The following is an 11,713-nucleotide window of genomic DNA, read 5'->3' as shown; positions in this document are numbered from 1 at the left end:
TCTCTCTCCCCGGTCTATGTATGTATATACAGTACACCTGATCACGACTGCTTTTTCTCTTGCGTGCCAACTCCCGCATATACATACACACATCCCCAGTACAATCTTGTAATCATTACACTCACACTTTCTCTCTCTATATCGGCAGCTCTTCCTCCCCCACTCTGTCTCCTTCTTCTTCTCTCTCTCTTCATCATTATTATATATATACACATGTACACCTCCTGCTTGTGGGTATTTCCTCAGTGCATCAGCTGCATGATTCTTGCATAGCTTCTACTCCTCATACATATCCACTTCATCAATACTCCCAGTTTCTTTTTTGTCTAAGTAGTGGAAATTTGAATAGTGCTCTAAGAAGGTAGAGGTCAGGTGGGGGGGAGAAAAAGGCAGTGTTGCATGGGATGGATTCTTCAAGCGCACAACACCATCACCAGGTGGGATTAATTTCTTACAGCAAGATTACTACTTGCTTGTGTTTTTGTTGTGTGGGTATCTTTCACTTTTCTGGTAAAAATTCAAGAATTTTTTGAATCACTTTGATGGGGTTTTTCCCCTTCACTTTTGTGGGCTGATTTCGTTTTGGGTACTCTTCAAATGGGTTTTCTAGTTTTTCTCAACTATTTGTGTTTGAAATCCCAGTTTATGGCTTCTTTTGAGTGAATCTGACTGATACATAAGCGAATTCTTGTCAGAAATTTGAGATGATTAACTGTTGAAATCTGAAGCAGTATACTCAGAGAGAGAGAGAGAGAGAGAGTTGTTCTTCTGATTTGTGCTCTTTGAATTAGACTTTTTATGGGCTGAAGATGGTGTAATAGACACTTTAATTCTTGGAAACTTCATGGAATTAAGAATAATTTTGTGGTTATTAGCGCTCATGTTTCTTGGATTAACACAAGCCTCACAAACTGCTTGCCTAAAGCTCTTTTTGCACCGCTATATGTTGTTGATTTTGCACATAATCCAATTGGGATTTTGATTATCCAACTTATAAACTAATCCCCATCTTAACAAATTAATTAATCTCCATTTCTTGTTGCTTATATATGTAGATATGTGTGTGTGTTTCTTGGTTAATTCCTTGTCAAATTAACTTACCATCTTTATATTTGAATTTGCTGTTCAGGAAATGGGTTCTCAGACACTAGAAAGCATGTTGGTTTGCACAAAAACACAGCAAGAAAAGAAACCAAGACCAGCTGATCAGCAAGCCCTGAAATGCCCTAGATGTGACTCCACCAACACCAAGTTCTGTTACTACAACAACTACAGCCTCTCCCAGCCTAGGTACTTCTGCAAATCTTGCAGGAGGTACTGGACAAAAGGTGGAACTTTGAGGAATGTTCCAGTCGGGGGAGGGTGCCGGAAGAACAAGAGATCTTCGTCGTCTTCGTCCTCTTCATCGTTGTCGTCCTCGAAGCGTGGCCAAGATCCACCAATCACAACACTCCCCAGCCCTATGGACCCTAATTCCTTGACTCCCCCTTTGTCATACGATTCCAATGACCTCAGCCTTGCAATTGCCCGGATTCAGAAGCAAAGTTCCGGGCAGTTGTTGGGGCTGGACGACCATCAAGAATTCTCGATTTGGGGAAATCCAAACATGCCCCATCATCATGGCGATGTTCTTGGGAGTAATTCTGGGTTGGCCAGCTCTTCTTCTGGGCTGTTTGATGCGCTCAGGAGCGGGTTTCTTGAGAGCACTCCACCCGCAAATGGATTCCAGAATCTGTACTATGGAGGAATGGGAAATGGGAACCTGCAGGGAGTGGAGAATGGAGGAATGGGAATGAGTGGAAGCCAAGAAATGGGGGTCCCATTTGAGGAGTTCAACGGCGGAACCACCGCGTCGTCGACGGCAGTCACGACGGTGAAGCAAGAAATGTGCGGCTCGGGTAGAGAAGGCGAAAGCAGAGTTTTGTGGGGATTCCCGTGGCAGAATCTTGGAGGTGGCGATGGCAACACGACAATGGATTTGGATTCCGGTCGACTGAGCTGGAATGGAATAGGATCATCTAATTGGCATGGACTTCTCAATAGCCCTCTCATGTAAAGACAGAATTAGCATTCTTAGCAGGTCTCGATACTTTGAATTTCGTATGAGATTGCGAGTATCGAAACTCTCTAAGAATTATAAGACATAAATTATGGTAGAGGAGGGGGAAAGGAAAACAGGTTTGAATAGGTTTTCGTTGTCCTAAAGTCTTAACTAATTGGGGGGGGGGGGGGTTTGAAAACGAAAGAAAGAAGAAGCTTAATTTAATTTAATGGTATGGATTTTGTGAGTAGTAATTAAGAGGGAGGGGAGGGGAAGGGAGTTTGATTCAGGTGGAGTCATAATTTCCTGTTTTGTTGATGTGTTTATGTATTGGTTTTGTTACTTTATTTGTTTTGATGACAAACTAATGGAAATTTCATATTTGAAACGTCTGAAATGATGATGATGATGATGATGATGATAGTGTGTGTTTGTTTGTTTGTCTGTTTTGCGGTTGCTCATCCCACATACATATATATATATAGAGAGAGAGAGAGGAGTGGGTTTGGTTGGCATTTTGTTTTTGGGTATTGAGAGAGAGAAAGCCGAGTGAGGGAATGTTGAGATTGATGTTTCATGGTTTGAGCAATTAATGTCTGAAGAAAGGATGTCGAGTGACGACATTGGCAGGTGTTTTCGGTAATTGCATAATAATAATAATAATATTGTTAGTAAAATATATATGATTGATTGCATTCATTGTCGTGTTTTTAGGTAGATCAAGTTTATTATTATTAAAAGTTGATATATATATATATATATATTGAGGAAGAGGAGGAGAAGAAGGCATGTTTGAGTTGGCCCAATACAGGCGTAGAAAATTCAGCGAGCAGCAATTTCGGAATAGATTTTCCGCGTTTTCGCCCACACCAAATCCAACTCCAGATTTGGGCGTGATTTCCAACTCCATTTATTAATAATAATAATAATATAATAGGAATAAAATAGTCTCATCAGTTAGAACAGGATCTTCCCACTTCACATCTCACCTTATTCCACTGCTTCTTCTCTCTTTCTTTTTTTCTTCCTTTTTTTTTTTTAAAAAAATAATAATCAACTGTCTGGCTCAACTACATCTGTAAGAAAATTTGAAAACCTGGTCGGAAAAGATATTCTTTTTCCTTACAATATTCAATACTTGTTTGATATTGTAATTGGACAATTCAAATTTGTCTTCCAATTTTTAAATATAATATTTTATACATTTTCTAATGGTAATATTTGGAACTCAATTATATTAAAATCACAATTTAATAAGTATAGGAATACGTAATTTTTAATTTCACTGTATTTTATTATCAACTTTGAGACAATGTTACTTCTGAAATATAGACAATTTACATTTCTATAATTAACTATAGAATTATGAATCTTGACATAAAATCAATAACTTCAAAATCAAATTTTATAATCAAGAGTTTGATAAATATATAAATACATATATGAATTTATGTATATAAAATTATTCTTTTAACTATTCTAATGTAGTTGATAGTGAATGAAAAAGGACCATTCTGCTGAAAAGAATGAAAAAAGACCAGACCATTTCACCCAAAAGCTAGATCCAACGAGAGCCGCACGATTAGATTAAATTCTCAAATTAAAAGTATAGATTATGACCAAATCGTAGTTTAGATTACTAATTCGCCCCTCCGCTGAAAATGTTAGTCACAAGAAAAAAAATAAAATAAGGAGGGTTAAATTAGTACATGCATTTTAAAAAAAATATATAGCATTAATTATTGAGAAATATTCAATAATGTTGGTTTTTAATATATAGGTGTGTTGACTAAAATACCCTAAAATAATGATTTTTTTTATGTCAAATAACTAGCTCTTTTAATCACTTGGTTCTATTAATAATTCTGTTAATTCACATTTCAAGTTAAATAATTATTTACTTTTAAGTTAATATTTTTTTTATATTTCTCCTAATTTAGATATTCTCTTTCAAAATCATTTTCATATATCATTTTTTCTACAATATTTTATTTATTAAATAATATTTAATTTATGCACGTGCATCTAGCATGCCCAATCCAACTAGTTCATATAATGGTTTTAGGTCCAAGTGGGTAATTAGGCAATAATGACTATTTCATGTACACCTTTTTATGCATGGTGTATAAATACCTAAAAATTGAAGTAGTTGCTCAAACTAAGATCCAGGCCCAATCTCACTGGATCATGAGGGCATCAATCCAGAACAAATGGGCTTGATCAAGCTGAAGATGGGCCTCCATGTGTCTGTTTTGATAAATAGCAGCTTAGCACAGACATCCGCATCTTAATCCTACTGGGCCCATCTTTTGAAAAGAAACTCTCCGGCCCATGAAAATATTATAAAAATATATCATTGCGTTCCAAACTAATAAATACACATATATATCAAAATATTACAATAAGTATATAAAAACAACAGTCGGAATGATGATTTTGAGTCAATTTCAAAGTCCTAATAATAAATTATATAAATCTATTTAAAATTCTAAATTAAACAAAAACTTAATTCTTCTACTTTAAATTACAACTATGTGTTAGTAAATAATAATAAATTTCAGGTTTTTAATATAAAAAAATTTAAAACCCTTTGCACAAATTATTACCTCAAATTCAAATTCTTCATTCTAAATGTCTCCAAATTATAGAGACTCATCAGTCCAATCCAAAGTCCTGAAATTCTTGTCTTTGTTCACTTGGTTTTATAAAATAAATGACTTATAACCTGTGATATTTGGATCTTCTTGGCTATAATGGTTTTGGTAGTTATGAGTTGAAAATCTCATCTCAACACTTGAAACATTAGTTTCTTGAAATTCATGATATTGTTTTTCATTTTCTCCAAATAACAAAAATGCAATCCAAATCAAGGAGTTGGTAAGATGATGTCCATCAGCTGAAAATGAGAAACAGGTGTTTAAATCCATAAGAGAATTGATGTATTATTATCTCCAGCATTTGATGTGAGTCCAATAGCATTCAAAGCAGCTCATTGCCCTAAAAGGACTCCTCCGCTTTGCCAAGATGGACTCCGTAAGTATATCAATAATCAATTCAAGACAACACAGAAAAGTACATTCACAGTATTGATGATGATGAAGAAGAAATGTTTCAACTCTACTGATCTGCAACTCCATAGCTTTAAAGAAGCCGAGAACAGTTTTAGAGTGACATTTGATGTTAGTCCATTAGCATTCAAAGCTGCTCATTGCCCCCCACCTTTTCAGTAGACGGCTCGTCAGCTTTGCCAAGATGGACTCCCCTAATCCCATCACACACACAAATCCAGAAATAAAATGAACAGAACCCACCTCACTTATTCAAATTTCTTCACAAAGACGTATTGTTTTCTTTTCTGGGCAAGAGGGTTTTTGGACTTTGGAGCTGCTCTACAGGAGAGGCGAGCGATGCGTGTAAAAACCCTAGAATTTGGGGGTTTTATAGAGAGAGATCAACGTTAGGGTTTTTTGATTGGGCTTTCATAGAATTTGTAGGGAGGGCTCTTGCTCTCATTAAGATACAACTCTAGATTGGGCCTTACCTCTCATATTAATTCAAATTTCTCTTTGTTATTTTCACATTCTATATTTTCTTTATTTTTTAGTATTCTTTCTATGAAACTTTATATTATTTGAATTAGTATTTTTTGATCGGCTTATTGGTTTTAAGACTTCATTCAAATTAGAACCTATCTAAAAATATAAAGTTACAATTTTCTCAAAAAAAATTTAAAAATTATACTTACATCTATTTTTTTTTTAAATAAATTGTTTATAATTGTATCCATGCCATTAGGGTTTTGGACGAAAATGTTGAGGGGAAAAATTGAAGTCAATTTTTTCAGTTTTTTCCCTTCATCATCCGGATGTCTTTGTTTCTGATTTTTGATCAAATCACCTTGAAAAAGAAAATATCACAGAGACATTCTTCAAATATATAAATATAATAATTTTATTCATTTTAAAATGTAAATACTACAAATACATAGAGACATAATGTTTATTTAATATTATTATTTTTTGAAAAGTGATAATTATACTTCTTTTTTTTAAGATTTAGTGTAATTACACGTAAATTCATGTAATTTGAGAAATTACATCTAGCAATCCTGAGATTTGCTTCCCTCTAATAAATAAGTCCCTCAATTAATTAAGATTCACCGAATTTGCTGATATTAAAAAAAATCTATATTTACCTTTGATTAACTTATTATTGAATTATTGCAACTTTTTTTAATGATCAAATTGCCTCCATACGTCTTTATGCATTAATGCATGTGAGGTGGTATATTTTCAAGGTTATAATGGTAGCTTAGTCCAAAAAAATTGCTTGACCTGCAATAAGTCAATAATAAGTCAATTGAGGGTGAATATCAATTTTTAATCAATTTATTTTATTAATATCAGCAAATTCAATAAATTTTGACAACGGGAGGATTTATTTGTTATACAAAAGCAAACTTTAGCAGTGATAGATGTAATTTTCCAAATCATAGAAGTTTACGTGTAATTATACCAAATAGAAGGAGGAAAAAGTGAAATTATCCCTTTTTTAAATCATGGGGTGAAAGGGGGTGTAAGCTTAATTTGAGAAGGTTTTTTTTGGGGAAAGTATAATCTTAATTGCTCTGTTGCACTGAAGTTATTTGGATAAAATTTCAATCATGTTGTTGACTGAAAGTATCCAAACTTTATCATAATAGAGAACTAATTAAGAACTATATAAGCACCAATCGTTTCTGATCATGAGTAAACTGTATGGCATAGTTCCAATTTCAGATTCTTCATTACTATTACAAAACACAAAAGAGTGCAGATATCTTCCACAGAATGAATGATTTGTAAGAACCTAGTTAAGAATGAAGAAGCACAAATGTTGCCTGCCCAAAGATCATACATAACCAGCAAACTTCTCTCCTATTTCTGCTGTTTCTTCCACAAGACCCCAAACCTACTCAGCATGTTAGCATTCTTCTTCTTCAGTAGATCGTCGTCCAGCTCGTCTACATAAGCCGAACTTACCCTCCTCGTCCAAGGGCCATAGATTCTGTCCATCGATCCAGTTCTCTCCACGAGCTGCCCGTTACTTCCTGCCAAAAGCATAGAAGCAGCTGCCTCGGCAGCCTTCCTACACTGATCCGACTGCACCTTTAGCCTCCTTAACTCGGCCTCCATCTCTGCATTTGCCGCTTGTGCTGCCTCCAACTGTTCACTTACTCGTGCCGTCTTCTTGTTACTCTTGTCGACTTCCTCAGCCATGAAGCCCACCTTCATGAGAGCCTCCCTCTCGGCAGCTCTTGCCACCTCTAAATCAGACACAAGTCTCTCACTTATTTGTTTGATCTCCAACTTAAGTTTTTCGTTTTCATCTGATGCGTTACGCCACTCTGTCTCCCTGTCCATGAAACGGGCTTTCAGAATTTGAATCTCCCCCCATGATCTCCGCAACTCTTTCTCTAGTTTACGCTCTCTCCGTCCTGATAACGTGCTTTCTAGCCGCAGTATAAGGTCGTCGTTCTCCTCAAGAATACTTTGTAATTCAGTTTCTTTATCCTTCAGGTTCGCCTTCAACTCCTCGATTTCATATCTAGATTTTCGTAGCTCTGCCTCCAGCTCCGCCTCTCGCTGACCCGACGCAGACTTTATCCATTCCACAGTTTCAAAAGCATTTTTCAACTGCTCTGCGCTTCGAGCTTGTTCTTCATTGCTTCTTATCTCGGCAACTTCTAAAGCAGACCTCAATTGTTCAACTTCAAGTTTAACAGACGTAAAATCCGTTTCTGTCGATTCACCAGCCTTTTCTTCAAACTCTTTGCAGCCAGCGCTGTCAATGTCGGCCTTGAGTTTGCATACAAGCTCTTCTAGAAACTTAACACGAGCCCTGGACTGTTCCAGCTCGAAAGCTATGGCATCATAAGTTTCCGTTGCTTTACATCCCCCTGACCTGAGTGTCTCCACCGTCTTTTTAGCCGTCTCCAGTTGCATCAGAGTCTCACTGACGAGTTCATGGGCCTGAGCTTCCAATTTCTTGCAGTCTAGGAGCTGGTTCTTCATTCTTTCCACAACCGAAGGAGTGTCAGCCAGGTCTTCTTTCACCAAATGGAGCTCTCTTTGTGCAGATTCTAAGTCCTTAATCTGGGCATTTTGACTGAACATTTCCTGAGTTTTTGCTTGCAATGAGATTAGAACATGCAAAGGCCTCCATCGCCCTTTCCACACAGAAACAAAGAAAAAAGAAACATTAAGATTCTATCTTAGTTTGTTTGCCTCCAGTCAGACAGAAAAGACTGTTTGTTTTGTGTACCTGACAAAGCAAGCTTCTGGCATCAAAAACCTTAGAGACTCGTCTCTTAGTGCTCTAGTTGCTATGTTAGAAGAAGATACATCATGGATTCCTTTTGGAAGCTTCAGAAGAAATAGATCGAGGAGAAATCCTTTGAGATGACGCCACCAAGGAATTAGTAATGCAACAGATATACGTCACAATGTTCGGACAGATCCTATAAGTATAAAGCTTGATAATCAATCGTCACAGAAGTTACCACATAAAATGATGTATTTCGTACAATGTCTGAACAGTCTTTACATGTCTGGAGACTGTCAATGTTGTGGTGATGTAATGAGAAGTATTACTATGTTCTAATGCGAAAACTATAGCAATACTATAAACAGAGACAACAAATGCTAGCGAAACCGAGCATGTTTTTGAGGGAACGTAGCAAGAAAGTTTACAAAAATATTCAGATCATCTGCAGCATGAATTCTGTCAATGACAACGAACTATACGAATAAAATCTCACCATCACTAAAAATCTGTACACATGTTCTCAGATATACAAAAGCTGAGCTGAAAATTCTTGTTGAAGAAAGGGTACAACTAAACGAATTGAGACAGCGGATTCCGATTCTTGGCTGTAGCTAACGTTCATTTTGGCTGAACGCAATGAACAAACCTCGGCTAGCATTTATAGAAAAGAGGATAAACAAAACTACAAAAGTCAGAGAATAAAGTTTACTCAACCACTAATAATCCATCAACCTCCCAGACAAAGGGCCTTTCCAGTTCCAACAGACAGAAAGTATTGATTCTACCATAATCACCGGTTATTTACCCCGATAGACATCTCTATCATGAGTGTTTCCAACATCTTAACTTAAGTGCTAATCAGCTATTTGCCGAATTTAACTCGAAAAGAGTATTTTAGTTTACAACTTATACCTGTAAACAGTTTAAACCGAGCTCTTTAAGCTTCTCCTCATAAACATTTGCAACATCCACAAATACTTCAACTTCAACTTCTTTCTACTTTTCACTTTTGTTTTCAGACACTTCCGATTTCCACTCCACAAAAAGTAGAAACTATTGAAAACACCCCCGAGTAAAAATGATTAAATTGTAAAGCAATAATTTGAATGATCATGAGAATTGTGCATTAGTCAATGAGATAATAATTTTGACAGAAGCTACTACTAAAAAGAGGTTCAAGATTATGATTAAGGGGCACCGAAAGTTAGCTTGATTTAGGATTGTTCATATTTTATCTAAGTGATGAAAAGGTTGCAATGCTTCCTGACCCACAAGACCTGAAACAGTGGAGAAGTATGACAAGCTTTAGGGGCAGAACAGAGATAGGAGAAACATTGGGAATCCCATGGAATTAGATGATTTCAGGACAGACATTTTTAATCAAACATACCATGTCTCATGTAGTTGAAATTGTTCTTGTCTTGGCTTAAACACTTAGACGAATTTAATGCAGAAAATGCAGCTAAAAACAACTGGAACACTTTGACTAACATAAGCAGGACAAAGTCAGATAGTTGAAGTGCAGTCCAACAATTTATCTATTTGTCCTTATTTACTAATATAAAATAATGCATGAATGCTAAATAACCTCCCTTGTCTGCGTTCAAACCGTCAATTTTTAAGCATATATAAGGGAAATTCTTATCCTAAAAAAAATGATCAGACTAAAAAAAAAGGAGACTGAGCTTATTCCTTAAAAACTCACTAAAAAAGTCTGATTTTTCTTTCTGTTTTTTCAGAATCTTTTTGCCGATTTATCATTTGAGGTTGAACGCAGAATTTGCTTTTGAACAAAGCTTGTAAAGGGGCTGGTGCAGTTGGGGAGGTAGCGGAGCTAACAATGCCGTCTTGTACATAGAAAAAAGTGAAGAAAAGCAAGAAGCGAAAAGAGTACTGTCAATGGGTACAATCTTACTTTATCCAAACCCATATCTAAAAAACACTCGTACCTAAACTATTATTTTAGATTTAGTAGTGTGCTTTATATCTTATTGTACGTGTATGTATACAAATAATTATGTATATAAAAAATATATTATTTATATATTTAAAATAATATTTTCTACATAAAATGTACATTTGAAGTGAAATATAAAACATATTATCAATTTATAATGAAAAAAAATGTAAATAGATCGTGTAGACTAGAAATAGGTTAAATTATAATGATTAAAAAGCGATCAGTTTCATCAATCACCATCCTAATTCATATGTAATCAACTTAAAATTTAAAAATTTCTTTGGTTTAGCCCAACTCCAAGCTCGAAACCACATGTCCAACTTTTTGAATTACAAACAGGCCCTCCAAATCTTTTTTATTTGCATATTTGCACTCGAGGTTTGCACGCACACGCACAAACACTTCGGCGGGATCAAACACACCTAGCCCCTAGCCGCATAGTAATAGTACTTATTCAATGCATTTGCCTGAACAGTTGGGGTAAAATTGTTCATAGGTAATTTTAGTTCATATACACTTATGGGGGTAAAATTATTCGAAAATCTGTCAGAGGACTAAAAGTAAGTAATTTCATAAGTTACTGGACCTAAACAAAAATAGACATAGTTATTGGATTAAAATTAAAATTAAGCATACTTAGCAGGACTAAAATAATACTTTTCCCTACTTTTTATCCTGCTTAGCAAAAATAAATCAAATAAATTCAACAATACAAAAGACTAGAGAGTCAAATATGTATTTTTCGAACTTCACACACCAACATACCTTAAACAAAGGGTGTTCTGATAGTGGTGTTAAAAACAGAGATTTAAAAAGCTCGTATTTTTTACTACAATTTTCTCTAGTTTCTTACTCTTTGTGAAAATAGATTAACAAAATATATAAATAAAATAATTATAATATTGAAAATGTATTTTACAAACTTGACACATCAATATGCGTCCACTACAGACGTGTGCTAGATAGAGTTGACAAACATATAGATGAAAAAGGAACTCGTATTATTCTACTATAAATTTCTTTACTTTTAACTCATGTTAAATAAGATATATAAAACAAAGAAAGCATTAAAGATGTATTTTTCGAATCTCGGATTTCTTCATGCCCCCATGCTGATGGTACTTCCAAACGAATAAAAGTAAACAAGCTTTTTTATCATTCAATATTGTGAAACATATATAAACCGTACAATTAAAAACTTATGTATTTTCTATAATGTTATTTTATATTCATACCTTGTAAAAAATTAAAATATTTCTCAATTTTATTGAATTTTCTGTTATTGCCATTCAATATAAATTAAATATTTCTAAAAAAGTTTATATTTAACAACAATGCACTTGCATTTTACTAGTTCATAGAAATCAGGAAATGTACAAAATTTAAAAATTTTACTTCTTTGGACA

The 11,713-nt window shown here is 34.9% G+C and overlaps 2 protein-coding genes across 4 annotated transcripts; one reads left to right on the top strand and one right to left on the bottom strand.

Moving 5' to 3' along the window:
• Positions 1 to 105: 105 nt before the first annotated feature.
• On the top strand, positions 106 to 2,463 carry LOC105170336 (dof zinc finger protein DOF2.1). Its single transcript, XM_011091060.3, has 2 exons — positions 106 to 437; positions 1,130 to 2,463. Exons 1-2 carry the CDS (start codon positions 405 to 407, stop codon positions 2,054 to 2,056), a joined length of 960 nt encoding a protein of 319 aa, XP_011089362.1. The 5' UTR covers positions 106 to 404; the 3' UTR covers positions 2,057 to 2,463.
• Positions 2,464 to 6,763: 4,300 nt separating this feature from the next.
• On the bottom strand, positions 6,764 to 9,382 carry LOC105170826 (interactor of constitutive active ROPs 3). Of its 3 annotated transcripts, none has more exons than XM_020696639.2 (3): positions 9,260 to 9,382; positions 8,345 to 8,540; positions 6,764 to 8,249 (listed from the first exon to the last, which is right to left on the bottom strand). In XM_020696639.2, exon 3 carries the CDS (start codon positions 8,194 to 8,196, stop codon positions 6,958 to 6,960), a length of 1,239 nt encoding a protein of 412 aa, XP_020552298.1. In that variant the 5' UTR covers positions 8,197 to 8,249; positions 8,345 to 8,540; positions 9,260 to 9,382; the 3' UTR covers positions 6,764 to 6,957. The 3 variants fall into 3 exon arrangements, with proteins under 3 accessions (XP_020552298.1, XP_011090049.1, XP_088741384.1); XM_011091747.3 differs by lacking the exon at positions 9,260 to 9,382 and adding an exon at positions 8,841 to 9,195; XM_088885258.1 differs by lacking the exon at positions 9,260 to 9,382 and adding an exon at positions 8,841 to 9,195 and having other exon boundaries at positions 8,345 to 8,474.
• Between the last annotated feature and the right edge of the window lie 2,331 nt (positions 9,383 to 11,713).

The sequence above is a fragment of the Sesamum indicum genome, linkage group LG9, assembly GCF_026168435.1.
Source record: "Sesamum indicum cultivar Baizhima isolate 11 linkage group LG9, ASM2616843v1, whole genome shotgun sequence".
Classification (NCBI taxonomy): domain Eukaryota; kingdom Viridiplantae; phylum Streptophyta; class Magnoliopsida; order Lamiales; family Pedaliaceae; genus Sesamum; species Sesamum indicum.
The sequence above is the reverse complement of the archived record's forward strand: the minus strand, read 5'-3'. Positions and strand labels throughout refer to the sequence as shown.